At 44.0% G+C, this 19,087-nt stretch overlaps 1 protein-coding gene across 2 annotated transcripts in view; it reads left to right on the forward strand.

Annotated features, from left to right (window-relative positions):
* CPS1 (carbamoyl-phosphate synthase 1) overlaps positions 1-19,087 on the forward strand; it is a 101,062-nt gene that overhangs the window by 46,769 nt on the left and 35,206 nt on the right. For both annotated transcript variants that reach the window (XM_052675092.1, XM_052675093.1), the window contains 5 exons: positions 1,693-1,837; positions 2,196-2,406; positions 5,618-5,816; positions 7,951-8,127; positions 11,910-12,028. In XM_052675092.1, the coding sequence (XP_052531052.1) occupies positions 1,693-1,837; positions 2,196-2,406; positions 5,618-5,816; positions 7,951-8,127; positions 11,910-12,028 (851 nt within the window). The remainder of the gene's footprint in view (positions 1-1,692; positions 1,838-2,195; positions 2,407-5,617; positions 5,817-7,950; positions 8,128-11,909; positions 12,029-19,087) is intronic.

Genomic DNA, 19,087 nt, shown 5'->3' on the forward strand with positions numbered 1-19,087 from the left:
GCAGAGAAGAACTTTTGCTGCAGGAAATCTGGGGGCAGACAGGGCTGGTGGCTGCAGGCCGAGGCTGGGCCTCAGCCCATGGGGCAAAGCTGTTCCCTCTGAGGAAAGCCGTCCCGAGACAGGCCCTCAAGTATCAGAGACAGAGAGGCACTTACTGGCTTTACTTCTTCACTGTTATCCTTATCATCCCTTTGAACTGTATTGTCCTTTTCAACTGTTTATTGTCCTGACTTGAAAAAGAGTCCCAATGGAGGAACTGGGAAGGATCTTCATGCTGAATTTCTGCCCTTCTTCCCATCCAAAGCCAAGTCTTCTGCTTCTCCAATGGCACAGCTTGCCTCCGTAGCTTCTCTTGACACTGCCAAGGCCTCAGGGAGCTCGGGGCTGTCCACACAGCAGCTCAGTGAACACCAGTCCAAGTCCTTCCCTCTTCCTCAGGGCTCACCTGGAGGTGGCAAGGGGATTGGGGCTGTCTGCTGGACACCTCCCGTTGTCCCAGCACAGCTCAGTGGACGCCACTCTCAGTCCTACCCTCTTCCTTAAGACTCACCTGGAGGCGCCAGGGAGCTCAGAGCCATCTGCTGGACTCCTCCTTTTGTCCCAGCCACAGCAGCTCGGTGGACTGCATCAGGGGAGGGTTAGGTGAATGTGAGGAAAAGGCTCTACCTCAGAGGGCAGTGAGCGTGGAGTGGCTCCCCAGGGCAGCAGGCACAGGCACAAGCTGCTGGAGCTCAAGGAGCAGTTGAACACCATTCTCAGCATTGGGTGATCCTTGTGGGACCCTTCCAACTTGGGATGTTCTGTGATTGTATGTTTTTGAGTGAGAGAAGGCAGTAGACAGTAACAAAGGAGAAATATGGATTGATTTACAAACATAGCTAGGTATTCCCACTGCATTACTACAAGCTCAGTGCCTGCTTAGTCTGGGTGAAATGCTACTCTACAATTTACTTCTTGTTTTCTTTTTTTATTATGTGATTTTGGCGACTGAGCTAAGGGCCTTATTGGAGTAAAAGCGTAAGCTACCTGTAGGGAGGGCAAGACTGTAAGCTGATTCATGTGCAGCATTAAAAGTAGAAGCTCTGCTAAAGGGTAGATTGATAATATGCCAGTTTTAAGCGAGATGTGATTAATGTTTTCTATCTTCTAATATTGCGTCCATTTATTCACTTAGATTATGCTCATTTACCAACAAATGATATTTTTCATTTTTGTCTCTTGTGCTGAGGAGTGCTTGCTAGATTAGTTTAAGAATAAATCGTGAATCGTGGTTCTGGTTAGTATGCCAATGATAAGCAACATTATTAGTGCTATTAATTAAGTAGTGTTTGCTGGCACTCGTGCTTCCTATCGCTTAGTCACTCAGCTTTCTGTGCAGCTGTCCAACTGAATTCTGTGGAGCTACACTTGTGCACAAAACCACATGTCTGTTGTGTGACTGAATCCTTAGATATTTTAATATTTTTACTTACATGCCATTGCAACCTCACATGCCCCGCTCCTTTAACCATTTGTGCTTTTCAATTAAAGGTAATGCATGTATTTATTTATTTATTTTAAAGAAAGTACGAAGTGCTTGTCATCTGTGCAACGAGCTTCACTTACCCTTATTTTCCAGTGTTCATGGTGATCTGGGATGTCTGGAGAGGAACCAGAAGCATTAAGCATTCCTTGTCTCTGATGTATTTGCAGGCATTTGCACTGACTAAACAAATTCTTGTGGAAAAATCAGTTGTGGGCTGGAAGGAGATAGAATACGAAGTTGTGAGAGATGCTGCAGATAATTGTATTGCAGTCTGCAATATGGAAAACATAGATGCGATGGGAGTCCACACAGGTAGGTCTGAGCACAGGATGGATCACTGGAAGTGGCTTTTGATAACTGTTTTATGCAGTCATTTACACAGTTGTGTGATTGATGAAGTGGGCTCTAGAAATGCTCTTCAGGTTTCCAATGCAGCCAGATATTGTTAGGCTGAGCCCACAGCTATCATACAGTTTTTCATAAAATGGCTTTTAGCTTCTCCAGAATCCAGTTCTCTGACTGTCTTTGCTTTTCATTGGATTCAGTTTTGAAAGCTTGTTGTAACTTCACTAGTGGCAGTGGTTTAGCAAACAAAGCCGTGTATGTGGCCAGAATTTACTGCTGCTGAACTGCTTCTCATTTTCCTTCTCTGTTACCTTGTGACAAACAGGAGATTCTGTTGTAGTGGCTCCGAGCCAGACACTCACTAATGAGGAATTTCAGATGCTGAGGGATCGTGCCATCAAGGTTGTCCGATATTTGGACATTGTGGGAGAATGTAATATCCAGTTTGCTCTGCATCCAACTTCCCTGGACTACTACATCATTGAAGTTAATGCCAGACTTTCGAGAAGTTCAGCTTTGGCATCCAAGGCAACAGGGTAAGTTTATTTAAAGAATGAATACTAAACAAACAACATGAACAAACAAGAAGTGGAGAACAACAGAATTAGGGCAAGGGAGTTGGATTGGTGTGTTAATTAAATATGTAGATGACAGCTGTGAATACGAAGAGTTTCTGCATCTGCTTTCCATGCAGTTAAGACGAGGATGCATAAGCCTAATTTGCAGCAAGGTAGACTGAAGTTGGCTATCTGGGTGAACTCTGGAGTAATCAGGGCAAGATGAATAGCCTGGGAAGTTTCTAAGAACAGCTTCTGTCAGCATCTGCTGGGAGTGACCCTGGGAGAGTCGGTCCTGCTGGGAGATGGAAGAAGGGGTTAGTGAGCCTTCTGAGTTGGTTCCAGCCTGCTGATGCTGTTAGTGCAGAAGGGAAAAACTCCCAGGAGGTGTGTGGGAGGGGAGCCTGAGAGCTGTCCTTACAAAGCATATCTGCAGTATCCATATGTTGGCTGCAAATCACCTCTGGGACCCAAAGGACACAGTTAGTAATGAGCTGTCTGTCAAACTGATGCAAATGGTATTACTGTCTGCCTTTGTTTTGTTGGCTAATCATAAACTAATCAAGATAAGAACGGTCAGAGCAGCCTGTTTAAAAGCTGGCTTCCTAATTGTGCTTTGCAGATGCTGTTGAGAGGTGCAAATTATAGATTAATTTTCAGTTTTCAACAACTTCTCTGGTTGTTGAAGTGCTGTAGCAGAGTGGAGATAAGTTATCATGTTGGACAGCAGGTGTCTCAATTGTTTTCTTTTTCAGCAACAGACCTGTAGCTAAATGTAACTGTTGTTATGATCTCACTATAGATGTGATATATATTTAAAAGGGTTATGTTGCAGGTAATAAAGTGAGGCTGTGTAGGTAGCTATACAGTGTATTGGGATAGGAAGTTGAATGAGTACTCGAGCACAGTAATCTTCCATTGTGCTCAGGAGGGAAAATCACCTCACACCTGGGTTTCTCACAGAACAGCAAGAATCTGGCTTTTGAATGATGCACTGGTAAGGCTGGAGTACTTGGGTTACAGGCAACTTTGTGCTGAGATCTTTGGGTGTGATGAAGCACTGGGGGATTTCCTAAGAGCTGTTGCAAATGGACTGTGTCTGACTGGAAGCGGCTCAAGAAAGTCATCATGAAACTGGCTTTGATATCAACGTTGTAGGAGAAAAATCTTGAGGGAGGGAGCTGTTTGCACTGAAGAAGCTTCCAAGAAGAATGTTTAGATTTGTTCTGCAACTTCAGGTGATACCTGGATTCAGAAAGCTAAAGATTTTTTTTTTGCAGATGATGCTGATGAACAGTGACCTCAAATATCCTTTACTGTGAATGAGCCAAAGACCTTGAGATTTCCTAGAATCGTGTAAGGGCTTGGGGTGGAAGGGGCCTTAAAGCCCACTCAGTTCAACCCCCTGCCAAGGGCTGGTTTGTCCCCACCAGCTCAGGTTGTCCTGGTCCCATCCAACCTGGCCTTGGGCACCTCCAGGGATGAGACATCCACAGCTTCTCTGGGCAGCAGTGCCAGGCCTCACTGCCCTCTGAGTAAAGAATTTCCTCATAACATCTAATCTAAATTTCTCCTCTTTTGGTTTGAAACTGTTCTCCCTTGTCTTATCCCTATCTGCCTGCGTAGAGATTTGCTCTCCCCTGTCAATATCAGTTTATGCTGACGGTATCATAGGAAGTTAGCCTGAGGACTGGCTGATACCTACAGTACCTTAGACAACGGTGCTCTGGCTGCTTATGCAGTTTATGTTATGTATTAGAGTGGTTCAGCTGTCAGTATCAGTCATGGAAAAAGTACGTGACATAAGTGGAAGATGTGGGGATTCTTGGTGATTTTTCAAGATGAAATTTTTTGTCTGATACTGGAATAAAGTAACTTGTCTGCTGACGAGGTTTTTCCATCCAGCTCAACATTGTGAAGGATGACATCTCTAGCAAAATGAGAATAACAGGCTCACTTCATTTCCTCTCCTCCAGCTGAGCCAGCTTCACAGACCTGTCATCTCCATTCCTTTTACCATCTTTGAACTAACTGATTCAGTGTAGACTGCTGAAGCCCCCAGTGTCAAATTTTCCTCTTGTGATTCCTGTGTTCAAATGAAAAGTAAAATCTTTGAGGTATGGGGGAAATCCATAACTTTCTGCAATAGTGTGGGGAAGGCACTTTGTTCCTCGAGAGGAAAAAAAAGGAGAATAAAAGCAAGTAACATGCAAAGAGTCTCTTGAAGTTCATTGCCTTTATCTGCTAAATGAAAAAACACAAACTCTGGTATTCATCTATGCTGCTGCCAAATCCTTGGCAGAAGTGCAGGCTGTTAAAATCTTGGTGTTAGCTACAGAGCTGAGGTGATTAGCGTTCCTAATTGACAAGGCCATGCTTGTGTGTGCAGTGGTCCATGCATACTGATGGATCTTGGCTCCCAGCTCTGGCAGGGAAGTGGCAGAAACGTCTCGAGCAGTTGCAAAGTTGAGTCATTCTGCTCTCACACGGGACAGAAGGAAATGCTGCAGGCCTGGCAGTACCACAGGGAGAAACTCTTATCTGATTTTGATGATCAGTCAGCCCTCGTAGCATGCTGGATGATGTGTGTTTATAGCACTGTGTATCAAATATATCTTTCACCTGGGGCAGGTAATACCGTGTTGAACATGGCTGTCCTTAAGACTATCAGGCTACTAGTCTAAGTGTTTATACAAGTAGACTGTCTGTGACTGCAGACAAGCAGGAATTCTGTCAGCTAGCCATGTGCAAAGCACATCCAGGCCCTCAAAAGCTTAATATTTGAAGAAATAAGAACAAAAATAAACCTGTATTTCTAATTTCACATGTGATAACGTGAGGCAGGGAGATGCTACATTAAAAGGAATTTGATGACAAAGCCCAAGAACCTGATCCATATGTCCTCAGTGCCACAGCTTTAACTCTGGATTCTTGCTTTCTTTTCAGCAGCTGATTAATATCCAGAGTGTAAAGGCAAGAAAAGTGAAATTGTCTCAGTAAGCTGGAGGCTGTCTCTTTAGACCACCTATGCTACACAGTATGCCAAGGATGGTGAACTGCTGCAATTCAGTATAGCAGATAGCTTAATTAAAGCAGAGGCCTATGAGGTTTTGTTGTCATTTGCCGTACAAGCAGCTGCAAAAGCAAAGTCATTCCTACTCTACCATTCTCTATGTCTCTTCTGTGGCAGGTATCCATTAGCGTTCATTGCTGCCAAAATTGCCTTGGGGATCCCATTACCAGAGATCAAGAATGTAGTGACAGGAAAAACCTCAGCCTACTTTGAGCCCAGCCTTGATTACGTTGTTACCAAGATACCCCGCTGGGACCTGGACCGTTTTCAGGGAGCCTCCAACCGGATTGGGAGCTCCATGAAGAGCGTGGGAGAGGTGAGTATGAGAGCCTGTCCTTCTCTTCCATTCCACCACTTGGGAAAGCCACTGATCAGAAATCCTCAGAGTATCTATCTTTCTCAACCCAGTGTCTTCTGAAGACGTTAATTCAGCTCGAGTTATTCTTGTCTGATAGTCGATTTAACTGAAATGAGTTTGAGCTTTGTGATCTTGGCTATCACGGTAAGGATTCATAAGTAGTTTGACTTGCAATGGAAGAGACCACTTCGAATGCACTCTTAACACTCACGACAAGACTTCTGGAGTTGTTTTTTGTTCAGAGCTCTGCAGAGATGGTTAGTTAAGAGTATCACACCAGGAATTGTGGTTTGTTGAGGTTTTCAGTGATGCGGATGAAGAGCCTTCAGTTGTTGCTGTAGTTATTTGTCCTCCCTGTTAAAACTATATGCCAAATCTCACCTACTTCTGCTCTTGAAATCCAAGCACGACATGTAACATTGCTCTGAAGTTTTGTTTACCTTAGTGATTAAGTCTCTTACATTTGGAATGTAACAGCAGAATTTTTAAATGCTGATTTTAAGGTGTCTGGGACAATAGCAGCATTCTCAGACCAAATTTTAAGAAGTGGGAGCTGGATAAATTATTCTCTTAATTAGTTAATTACATATCAGGTACCAAAGCAAAATCATTTGATATTTTTTCAGCTGCCTTTTTCTCTTAATGCTTTTCAAGTAGCTATTTAATTTAATTATTTTGACATGAGACTTTCCTAACATCAATTCTACGTTGCTCAGACAATGAGCTTTCATCACAATTGGAAGGAGCAATTAGAACTTCATTTTTCATTTGCAATTTTGGCTTTTAATGTCAATGAGGTGCTTTTTTAATGTGTGTTTTTTTTTTTCTTCAGTGAGTTGGTGCTTGTTGATATTAACCCTCTGTGCTTATGAGTTTTTGGACTGTTCTTTGGAATTGGAGTTCCAAATACGGTTGCTTTGTGCATCCTCAGCTGTATGGCAATCACTTGCTGACCATACATATTTGCAGGAGGAAGTAGTGAGTCCTTCCAGTGTTTGTATGCCACAAAAGCAGAACCACATGAATGCCCTCTCCTTCTCAACTTTCTCGGAACAGAATGTTGGGTAAAGTGAGGGGGGAAGAGGGATAGAAAGAGTCAGAGTTCCAGACATGCTGGTCTACTGCTGCTGAGGGTGAACTGAAACAAGGATGGAGAAGAAAGGCAGCCTGCTGTTGATGGATGTACTCAACAAAAAAGATGAGTCTCCAAGAGGAGAGGGTGTCTTTGAAGCAAAGGGCTTCTGGCAGCTTTGTATCTGTTATTATGGCACAGGCATCCCCTTAGGCCTGAGCCTAAAAGCAGATGGCAGCACCTACTGCATTTTTATTAATTGAACAGTCTGGCCTGGCCTGTTTTTTTCCAGAGCTCTGTTGTGCTGGGCAACAGCCTGGAGCTGTAAGAAAGAAGAAAACAATGTTATTTTTTAATTTGACATTTTTCAGCACTGTGTCTGTGAAGATTTTTACGCAGCTAGGATTTTGCCATGCGGGGCATCTAGAAATTTGAGAAAGGGCTCTGTTGTACTTCACAGATTTTCACAGAGTCAGTCTTATTTTCTTACTGGAACTCATGTCAAGACTTAAGGAGGGAAACCCTGGCGCTGCTGTGCCAAGCAGGAATAATCCTTTAAGAGAGCCCTCTCAGGAGAGCGTCACTTTTAAATGTAATTTATAGGAAGAGGAGCAGGTTTCTTCCGCACCTTAAAATTCCCACTGCGAGTTTCTCTCTCTAACAGGTTATTAAATAGAAATATCCTTCTGTGTTACTACACCCATGCTGCTACATAATGCTTTCTACGATGCTTCCAAGCAGTTTACAAGGAGAGCAGCAACTTTCTGTATTTTACAGATAGGGAGATGAAAGCAGAACAGTCACTTGTCTGAAACTCTCTGTTGGTAATTACTGGCAGTTGGTTCTAGAAGTGGGACTCCCACTGTTTTTAAAGCCAGTATGGCTATCTTAAGGCAGTGGGTTTGAAGGCTGTCATCTTTCTGTATGTTCATCGTTACAGTTTAAACTTGCATCCTTCTGTTATTTGGAGGACAGCTGGGTAGCAGCTCCTCACTGATGTGGAAGTGCTCTCCATTACAGGTCATGGCTATTGGCCGCACTTTTGAAGAGAGCTTCCAAAAGGCCCTGAGGATGTGCCACCCCTCTATAGATGGCTTCACTTCACATCTGCCCATGAATAAAGCCTGGCCAGCCATCGCAGATCTCCAGAAGGAACTCTCTGAACCATCCAGCACTCGAATATATGCAATGGCCAAGGTAACAAAAGAGTGAAAGCCCTTGATCTATATCCCTTGAATTATGGCCACCAAATGGGGTGAGCTGAAGTGGCAGAAGTGAAGTGTTTTTCATCCCCTTGTTTCCCTTTGCCAAGCACACTCTGTTCATTTGTGTGGCATCTTTGTTGCTGAAGTACAATTTGTGGCAGTGCCAGTAGAAATCTGAATCACTTCTTTTGCTTGCTCCTGTAATACAATTGTTTGCTAAATGTTAGCTAATATTCAGCCTTTATTTATGCTAGAGTAGTTGATAGTTAAAGCTGATCCATTTGGCAGATTACCATTAGGTTTATGGGAAGGGAAGAAGTTAAGAATGAACATCCATGTGAACTGAAACAAGGGATGATAGAGTGGTAAACTGCAGTCTGAGAGTGCTGGTTTTTTGCAGTTGTTGCATGGGTAAGGGCTTGAAACTTGAAAAGTTGTTAAGAGACTATACTAAGTTTAGCAACCAGGAATTCTCTGTTTTTGAAACATGCTCAACTTCCCTTAGCGTTCTTCAACTTCTTTCCTGTCACTCTAGGCAAATTGCAACACCTTTTGAGGTCTATGGGTGAGTGTTACCACAAGGGAGCTAGGGCACCAAATTATTTCTGCCTTCAGTTTCAATGTGTTTGCCCGTGTATATCTCATGGGTAGTTACTTTACCAAACCAAAAGTGCAACTTTACCAAAAGTGCAATTTCATATGTTGGCATTTTGCAGCTAACTTATCCATCTCTAGGAAGAGAATCATAGAACTGCAGGATGGTTTGGGATGGAAGGAACCTTAAGGCTTATCTGGTCCAATCTGTGCCCACAGCAGGGACACCTCCCACCAGCTCAGTCTGCCCAGTGTCCCATCCAGCCTTGCCTTGAATGCCTCCAGGGATGGGGCATTCACAACTTCTTGGGCAACCTGTGCCAAGGCCTCAGCATGCTCTGAATGAAGAGGACAGTTGTCTTGTATAGAACATGCTTAAGACTGGTCTTTTGTTGTTGTTTTCTTAAGTCTGCAAACCTGTTTTTTTAAATTGTTATTATTATTTTTATTTTATTTAAGTTGCAAACTTTCTGGTAGTGAAAGCCCATTTACTGTGTTTTGTATCACTCATTTTGTTTGGTGGAGTCTTTTAAGCCTGTCCTGCTTGTGTGGAGAGTTCATAAGCCCCTCTAAGTAAGGGGAGCTAGGGTTGTGCTTGTATTTGTAAAGAGGTTTTCACTGTTCCTATTATAAATGACCTTAATGAAAAGCACACGATGTTCTGTGCCTGTCCAGCTGTTGACTCTTGCTTTTCAAGCTGGGGAAATACGTGTCTTCATAAGTGTAGAACATCCTTCTGCAGCTGTGCTTGGTCTCTATTACAGCTTTCTCTGGCAACTGAGATCCAATATTTTCTCATCTCTCTGAGTGGCTTTGGGGACTTCTGTAAAGGTTAATCTCAGCCCCATGCTAACACAGGATTTAGGAAGGTAAAGGTAAGTTTGGGCCACAGTTAACGCTCTGGGTGCTCCCTGTTGGTGACATTTTCACTAGGAACCATCAAAAAAAAGCACGAGATAAAAATCTTAATCCCTCCTCATGAAGCCTCTGTCTCACACTGTGCACTCGTTCTTCCCCATTAATAACTGAGGCAAGCAGTGTCAGTGAGAGGTACTTCCAGCAGCTGGGGCTGTGGGCCTGGAAATTCCTTTCCACCTTGCTGACATTTAAAAGCTGAGAGCTAGTCCCCATTAGCTGTCAGCTTTGTTTGAAACAGGATGGAGCTTCATTGTGTGGCTTTTCCTCCCTACAAGCCCCACTCCTCATCTCTGGAAGGCTCCTTAAGTTTTCTCTCTCTCCTTTGTTTGGGTGATTTAAATGGTAACTGTTCAGGTGAAAAAGAAGAAAGTTCAGTTGCCATTCAAAGCATTTGCTGTTGTATTCCTGGGAATCCTTGTTGCTATATATATATATATAATTTTTTTTTTTAAAGGGGCAGCAGGAGAGAGGCTGAAATGGATGAGAGTTGTTCTTTGGGCAGAGCGTGGCAAGCATGTAACTGCAGCTGATAAACAGGAAGGACTGTTCAGGTTATATAGGGTCTTCTGTAGACTCTCTTAGGGATTGTATACCAGTGGATTTATGCTGTGGGCTCAGTCTGTACCATTTCACACTGGAGTCCTGATCTCCCTGTTGTCCACACTGCAGACATGTCACCTTGCCCTTCGGCTCCTGTCCACAACCAGCTACATACTTCATCTGGGAGCAGGGGTGAGATGGAAGGGATGAACATGGTGGCCCTGGAGACAGCACAGGTGGCTGAGCCAGCTCCTGGTGCTTGCCTGGAGACAGAAGGCTCTTGGAGGTGAGCAGGGCTTTAAAGTCAAGCAGCCCTGCTGAAAGGCTCTGTTTTTGTAGCTCTCTGTGTACTTTGCCATGTAGGTATGAATAGAGCAAAGCACTCTGAGTGCTGTTCACCACCACCGATGAAACCCTGCAGGGGTTTTCTGCTTGGAAACTTGATTTACCCCTGTGGCATAGTAGTTTGGGAGTAAAAGCTGTCTGCAAATGTAGCCTTGTCTCTCTCTCCAGATACATTCCATGGGGATGAAGGTAGTTTATTTTCTCTTTCTATCCTCTGACAAGGGAGATGTAGGCATTTGTTTTCTCCAGTTTCCCACGGAAGACTTTTAAATGGTGTCCTAAGTAGATTAAGTGTATGTGGTCACATTAGCTTTGAGCTTATGGGGCTCAGTGACCTTGGCCTGATAACTTGAAGAAAAAATGTCATTGTGCAGTGTGCTGAGCTCATTGCCAGATGAATGCTAGAGTTTTCTTCAGTGGCATTGCTCTGGCTTTGTTCCAGGGATGTTGCCCTGCAAGGAAACAATTAAGCTTGGTAACAAATTAATGAGTTTTATTACTTCAGCTCAGCAAAGATAGCATGCTGGTATTATCATTATAGTTGATTATAGTTGTTTTATCAGGAGAGTTGTAACTGCACGCTGCTGGTGAGACCCAGGAAGTATCAGCAATGGAAGATGCAACTGTCATACTGGGGGGCTCTCTTCAAGATCTTTTTTAATATTGCAGTGTCCTGTCAAACAATCTTTTCTACAGTAACTCTGTGGGGAGCCTTTTAGCTCCATGGCACAAATAGTTTGATAAAAATAAACAACCAAAAAACAACAATACAAAAATAAAACAAAAAAAAAATGTGGCCCAGAAAAGATAGTCATGCTGTGGCTGCAAATTGTCACCCTGGACTGGACTCTACTTCAGAGGTATGTATTCCAAGGCCATATGTTTTGAGTCAAGTGTTATTTTTAATGGGCAAATTGAAGCTTTATGCTCCAAAGCAGGGAGTTTTTCCACAGATGAGAATTTGGACCGTCTCGTTTAGCATTAGCAGCTACAGATTCACAGTGGGACAGAAACTGAAGTGATTTGATGGCAAGGGGTGAGATGAGGATGCAGGTACTGCAGAGTGAATGTGTCAGGCTGCATGTGGTTAAGGCACTTATATTTGGTAGCCACCGGGCCATTGGTTGCATTTTGGCTATTGGCTTTGTAGAAGCAAATTCTCTCTCTTGTTCAGGCAGAAGCCAGTTCTTACTTGTGGAAATGACTGGTCCCTCCCTGCATTCTGCTTGGGTTCAGTTTGGACCATCGTGACAGACCCTTGATTTGCTTGCCTTTTCTGCCGCCGGTGTCTTTGTGTTACATAGTTGCTGCTGCTCTTTGCTCTATTTACAGAGCATATATTCAAGCATCTGATTGGTGCTTTCCTCTTTTTGGCAGGCCTTGGAAAAGGGAGTCCCTGTGGATGTCATTCACAAGCTCACGGCCATTGACAAATGGTTCCTGTGTAAGATGCGCAGCATTGTGAACATGGAGAAGATCCTGAAGGAAGTGAAGCAGTAAGACAAACAAACAGTCTTGTCCTTGGGCACACTGGTGTGTCTGGGGATAATTCTGCTGTGAAAACTGTGGTACCTGATGCTGAGAGGTTCATTTTGGCACACAGTATAAGTGATGCTGTCTTAAACCCCAGGTCACTGTCTCACCCAGGTGAAGTAGATGTCTGAGAACACTCTTTGGAGATGAGGAAGTTCATTAAGCATTCAGGTTTTCTTGCTGCTTGTAGGCATCTTGAAAATGCTAGTTTGTTTTGGAAAATCCATGCTGTATCATTGAGGCTGACTGGAAATGTGGAGATGGCCTGCGGTAACAATGGTAGGCTGCACTCACATACCTAGGATAGGTTTGCCTTCAGATGTGAGAGTTGTCCTGACTTACTACACCTGAGAATCAAATGCAGTGCATTTTATTTCTCCTGGAAAATCGATTTTTAAGCTTTTCTGCCTTTCTGTGATTGTGTGGTACGTGTTGCTTTTGTACTGCACTTTCAAATGCCTGTAAGCCCAGACATATTTAAATATAAATCTTCTTTCCTGGAGAAAAATGACCATATAAAACTAAGTAGGAAAGATAGCAGTAAATTAAAGTGCCTGGCTGTATTTCAGTTCCAGCCTCTTGCTGACTTGAGCTTTCCTTTCATGGTTTATGAGGTTGGGAGCACCTCCTTGCTGAGTTATTGGCTACATGCTGGCCAGCTTTTCTACTTTCAATGTTTGCTGTCCTAACCATGTTTCACCACATGATGGCACTGGGAGCGCACCGAAGCCAGTAGATCACTGAGTTCGCCTGCTTGGATTTCATTTCTCTGACCAGCTGCGCAGTTTTAATTGAGCAGCTATTGGTCTCCTTTGCCCCCCGGAACAAGCTGAATCTAGAGCTAAACAAAAATAAATGTGGAGGGAGATGTCGAAGAGAAGTAGTAGCTTGATTACTTACAGAAATCTATTGTTGGGCTGCACAAACATTTGCCCTCTAACATCTGTGTCATGTTGTATTTGTCTTGAGTGCCTTAAAATGTATACGCACTGCTCCCAAGGAAGAAGATGAAAAAAAGCCCAGAATGAGATTGGTTTTCCTGCTGTCGGAGTGCCATGCTCTGGAACATGCACTTAGCATCCCAGGGGTCGATCAAAGCCTCGGCTGCTATAAATCCACCATTCCTCCACAGATGCTAATTGCTCTGTACCGTCCTTAATCACGAAGGCTGTTTTCCCTTTCCCTGCTAGGGGTGGGTGGCAGTAATACTACCAGTAGCTAGTACCGTCCTGCACTGATTTCATCCTCCTGGTCACTTAGCAAGGGATTACAAGAGGCCTGCTAGAGCAAGCGCTTTGGCAGTGTCAAACCTTGCATTTGTATCACCAACCAGTGTTGCATCTGTTGTAAGGAAATTCACGCAACACAGCTCTGATTGCTGATGATGTTAATTAAATTAGTTTCATTTATTGGTCAGTGCAGATTTTTCACTCTGCTATTCTAACTCCAATACTCTCAAGGAAATCAGCTTAGCTCATAAACTACATCGAAAGGAGGAGGTGGACTGTCCAGCTGCATTACGTTGAATGCAGAGAACAGGGAAAAAGCACTAGTGACCTGAGCTTTAAGGGGCTGGTCTAGTGAGCCACATCAGGAAACACATCTCTCCAATCGCCAAGGGAAAGCTAATTGAGTGATGCAAATGAGACTTGGCGTGCATGTGCAACCAGCTGTTTCCAGTCCCCAGCATGCCTGGCATTGAGTTTTTACCTGTGCTGTGGGATTATTCCCAACTGAAAAGAATGGGCTGTGACACAACCATAGCTTGAAATCTTTGTTACTGAAATATAGTTACTGCAAGCAAAAGCGTTTGCCCCGTTCCCAGGCAGTTTTCTTTTTTGTTCAGTTGTACCCATTTCTTGCTTTTTTTTTTTTTTCTTTAATGTCTTCTGAGTGGTTTTGGAATAATTTGCAGTGAAGTGCTGGATCTGCCAAGAATCTTGATTTGGGCTTAGCGAGCTGTTGTAGAAACTGGTAGCAAGGAGATGGTCTCTGCCCAGAGGAAATTCAGAGCTAGAATTAGTGCGTACGTCAGGCAGGTGGGGAAGGGGGATCACAGGCAGAAGGAGAACTGTGTGAGCAGTCCATCAGGCAGAGTTCACATCACCTTGCCATGGCTGTATGGGGTAAGGGAGAACAAGGCCTCACTGATTTATACAGAGAAGGTGTTTCCATGTGCAAAATGTTATGTAGGGAATGTCATGGGGAACACAAACCTTTCTACCTTACCAACATTTGTCTTACTGGTATATTAGCAAGGTCAGTCATTTGGAGATACAGCTGAGAATGGGAAAGGCACCCATTGCCTAATTTACATTTGTCCCAGCAAACTTCTTTCAGAAGGGTTGGACCAGGTGCCTGTGAGCCTATGTGGTCATGCTACGACAATATTTCAATTCAGCTCTGCCTCTGGATCCTGTAAGATGGAGAAAGGGTTCTTTCAGGTGATGTGATTTGGCTGCAGGAAAGCAAATGACCTGAGTTGAATTGGGAAAAGAAAGCCATTTTGTTGGTACCTGCAAGAATATCCAGTGAAATCACACGCATCAAATATATGCCCTTGCTCTTTCTCCTGTGACCTGCGCGTTTCTCATTTGAAGTTTGAACTTCCATTGTTGCTTTTTTTAATGTTACCTTCCTGTCTTCAGTAAGGTAATCTTAACTGTCATTTTCCGTACTGCTCATACACATATGCATATGTAAATGGAGAGAGAAAGCACCATCCCATGCTTTTGGTCTGTGAATAATGGTGGATAGAGCAATAGCAGTGCAACAGGTTGCACTGTTGTCGGAATTGAGTTCCTGGGATTTGGCCTTGCCCGTTCCATGAGAGAAAATGGAAGGGCAGGGCCCTGGAGTGACCCTGCTGGTTATTTGTTGTACTGACAGCTTGTGAAAGAGGAGGAAATTTGAGCAGCTCCCATCCAGCTGACCTAGATAAGGCCGGGTAATAGATGCAGTCCAGAATAAGTCAGATTTGCAGCGGAGTCAAATGTTCTATGCATCCCCAAGGGCATAACTGAAGCTCTAACTTAGAAGTAATATCTGAAGCATGTTTGTCTAGGATGCTTTGATGGCCTGAGTAAAGGCAGATAAAGCCTCTTTGGGGATCAGTATCTGTCCCTTGACTATCTGCAGTGAGGCCATTATTATTTTTATTTGGTCCTAACTCTGTGCTCCCTGAGAACCATGGCCGTGCACAAGGAGTGCGTGGAGGAGAGCATGCCCTTGCACTGTGGAATAAAAGCACTTGCTGGCCTCTGGTTTGCTTGAAAGGGATGAGGGCAATTGTGAGAGTTGTGGTTCCTTCTGAAGGAGCCAGGCTGATAGATGGGAAAGCAGGGTGAAGTGTGAGGGTGGAGACCCTTCTGAGCCCAGTGTTTGTAGCCGGGTGCTCTGCTCTGTGGCCCGTGATAGAAGTTGTTTACTGTGAATTCCTTTTAGAAGCTCATGCCCTTGGCTCTGTGAAAGGTGTGCATTGTGAGCAGCTCGCTGGAAGCGTGACTTGAGTTCAAAGCATCACCACGGTGGAGTAGCCACAGGTTTTGGAATTAAAGCCTGATCCAGCAGATGACCTGGGAAACAAGGAAGGAGGAAAGATCAGACAGGCCATCGATAACATCTGTTCTTCCGCAGTGCGAATTGCACGCCTGCTCTTCTCAATAACAGTTTTTCTGCTGGCTTGCGTGTTTTGGGACAGGTCAGAGAGCACAGGTGAGATCTCGTGTGGGTGTAATGTGGAGCTGGTGTGGTGACTGTAAAGGAGGCAGCTCTGATTTATACTGTTTGAGGAGCTGTCACTGACAAATTTGTTGTACGCGATTTTAACTAACTGGGAAGATTACTTTTGTCTTCTGAGTGAACTGGAGGGCAGAGTAGGCTCAGGAACAAATTAGGAATTCAGTACATGAGGAGAATATGGTATAAGCAGTTATTCAGTGCAGTTGTTTGTGCTTTGTGAAGATCCAGTGTGAGATACTTCCTATTTGTCTTAGAAGAGCCATAGGTAATAAATTTGCAGCTGTGTTTTCCTTCAAAGCACCTCTACATTTGTGAAGACTCAGTATGCATTTTCCTCTTTGACACACGTGATAGCCAGGCATGGCCCTTTAAAAGCCATTGGGGAGCCTCTTCTAGTGATGTACACACTGGCTCTGGGGAATCTGCATCCCAATGTACCAGGAAAGCCCTCAAAGCTCTCTTTTTAGCTGGAGTGGAAGACAGGCTTTGAGGAAGCATCAATGACCCATTCCTTTGGCTGTTTGAGCTGCTGCTTTGGCACATCACTCAGTTGTAGATGTGAGTCATTAAGGTCTTGGGGCACAATGTGAGGCTCGTGTTACTTAAATAAAGATGATCACAATGAGATTGATTAGCCCAGGAATCAAAACAGTATAGATGCAGGGCTCTGAAGTGGTGGTTGTTCAGTGAGCAAGGCTTGTTGGTTTACAGTTCCTGCATCCCTGAACTCTCCTTTGAGCTTTTTGTCGGTCATCTCAGGAGTTTCTTAGGAGGGGAAGGAAGGTCACAGTCGGTCTCCTCAAGAAGAGTAGCAGAGAGAGAATTTGTACACTGATCTCATTATTTTAATTGTAGCACTTTCAAAATGCTGTAAAACATGAGGAGCAAGTGAGGGTGCCACTAAGGGCCTTGTAGTAGGCAAATGGAGGAAGGGAGGATACCTATTTGGATACAATGCAGCCTGACATCAAGGAGGCTTTTGAAACCTTCCATGTCTTTGATGCTCCTGTAGAAGGAAGAGATTTCTCAGGACGTCAGGATTCTGGCTCCAGTGCTTTTTGCTTTTGGTCCTCTTGGCTTGCAAGAGCCAAACTGTTGATTGGGCTGCAGAATGAGGAGGAGCTACATTTGAGACTGACAGACTGAGGTGGAGTGTGCTCATTTTTGCAGATCCTTCCTGCGTGCCCAGGCCAGGCCAAGAAAAAGAGCACTTTGCATATGGAGATTGGAGCTTTCCACTGACATGTTTATTTTGCAACACTCCTAAAGATCAGGTGAAAGCAGTCAAGTGGAAGAGAGGGCCGTGCTGGAGCAAGCTGCCTGTCCTGGTAATTGCAACAGTGCCAGCATTCTTCCAGTCAGTTAATAGATTTCCCCAGGTCCTCTGTGCCAGGTGAAAATTTCCTCATTACAGGGTATTTATTCCATATCCTCTTAGCATTTATCACTGAAGAAGCAGGCGTATGGAGTTGGAAAGATGGCAGGGTAGAATTTTAAGCAAACAGCAACAACAAATCAACTCTGGAACCTGAAAAGGAAGCACAAGCAATGTTTGTATTGTTATTAACTTGCAAAATGTGCCGGGGGCTTAGCTTTGCAAGGAATGATGATGGCAGTGTAGAGGGAGTCTGATAGTCTGGTTTTGAAGCTCTCAAACTTCTGTCGTGTTGTGAAGGTGCATGTTAGGAAAAGGAGCCATTTAATGGCCACTTAATCTGCCCTTATTTCAGAACGGAGTATAAACTAACAAGGAGGTTCAGTCTTTGGAAGCTCGTGGTCTGTGTATGAAGAAAAAGTGATGCCCCAGGGGAAGGTGGAGCTGATTATGTTGGACTGGGTCATGAGTTTGGCAATAGTCAGAACTGAATGTTTTAATGGTTGTTTTTTTTGCTTCTCATTTTGGTGTTGGATTTCTGATGAGCTTTTGGAAGGGTCATTTGCACCTCACTGTTCAAAGGGGAATGAGTGTGAGGCTGCCCTTGCTGCCTTTATTGTCTCCAGCATGTCTAATGGACTGTCTGGGAGCACAGACTGTGGGAATAGCATTAGGTCAATGCTGGATCTAAAAATTCCTTTCCCCTTAACCTCTGTGTGTCTCAGTATTGCTATCTGCAATATAAACATCACACTGCCTACTGTTTGCATGTTTCTTAATATTCTTCAGGTGATAGTTGAGATATAAATCTGATAAGTCATCATTATTAGTGAAGAATCTTAGGGCAGATTCTGGTTTGAAGACGTTGGAAAGCAGCACTGAGTATTTGATTTGCGCTGATTTCCTTTAATTATCTAATGGCAAAATTCTTACATCCACAGGCCAGGATTGCCAGTTCTCATTTTTCCTGCCTCATGATGATCCAGGTGCCTTTTCTCCATATTAAACTCGATAGCACGAGAAATGAGGAAACCCTTCCTGTCCAGATACTTCTTGTGTAGAGGTTCCCACCACGTGTTTTGTCTTAACCACATTCAAAGCCATACCTCTTATCTTTGGCATGCATTAGGAGTAGCAGAGGGAAAACTCTTACTTCTCTTTTAGGCAGTCAGCTTTACTCCTGTGTACTGGTTATTTCCCTTCCCTTCCCTTACCTATTTGAGTGGATGTCTTTAGCCAGACTAGGATGTCCTAGTAATGACCTGATGTGATTTAAGCTGCTAGCCTCAGACAAAGGGAATCGTATTGCAAAATCATGGCTGCTTCTTTTCTGCCCATCCTTCTGGCGGGGTGACAATGAATGATATTGTTATAATGAGAGCTGAAAAAAAGTGAATTGAAATAAGCTGCAAATGAAGGCAATTTTCTTTTTCCGTCGGTAATCAGATGACAGCCAGCAATGTGTGCTTCTGAGACAGTAAAAGCGAGGGAGCAAGCGTGCAGGGGAACAGGCTCATTTTCTTGGGGTCATCAGGTCTGCTCATTTGTACCTTGGGAATGCCAAACCTAGGAGAGGAATCTGATGTGGCTGCGTCCTTCCTAATAGCTGGTGATGGCTAGCATCTGCTTTGCCAGGGAATTGGCAGGTTTTGCTTGCTGTGGTTCCTCTTGCAAAGCACTCATCCATACCTCCAGTTCTGATGCTTCGTCATACAGGAAGTTCTGCCTCTGAAGTCAGAAGGTGGAAAGGGCTCTGCAGAAGCAGAGGAGTTTTTGCAGTAAAAGAGTTAGTGCAGGGAAGCTGCAGGTTTTCATCGAGCTTCCGCGTTGCTGCAAAGCGCATATTATTTTGGGAAGCCCTTCCAAAAACCAGGAAGCTCAACCTCAATTAGGCAGGACCATTTCC

This window comes from Tympanuchus pallidicinctus, unplaced genomic scaffold, assembly GCF_026119805.1.
Source record: "Tympanuchus pallidicinctus isolate F22 unplaced genomic scaffold, pur_lepc_1.0 scaffold15, whole genome shotgun sequence".
Classification (NCBI taxonomy): Eukaryota; Metazoa; Chordata; class Aves; order Galliformes; family Phasianidae; genus Tympanuchus; species Tympanuchus pallidicinctus.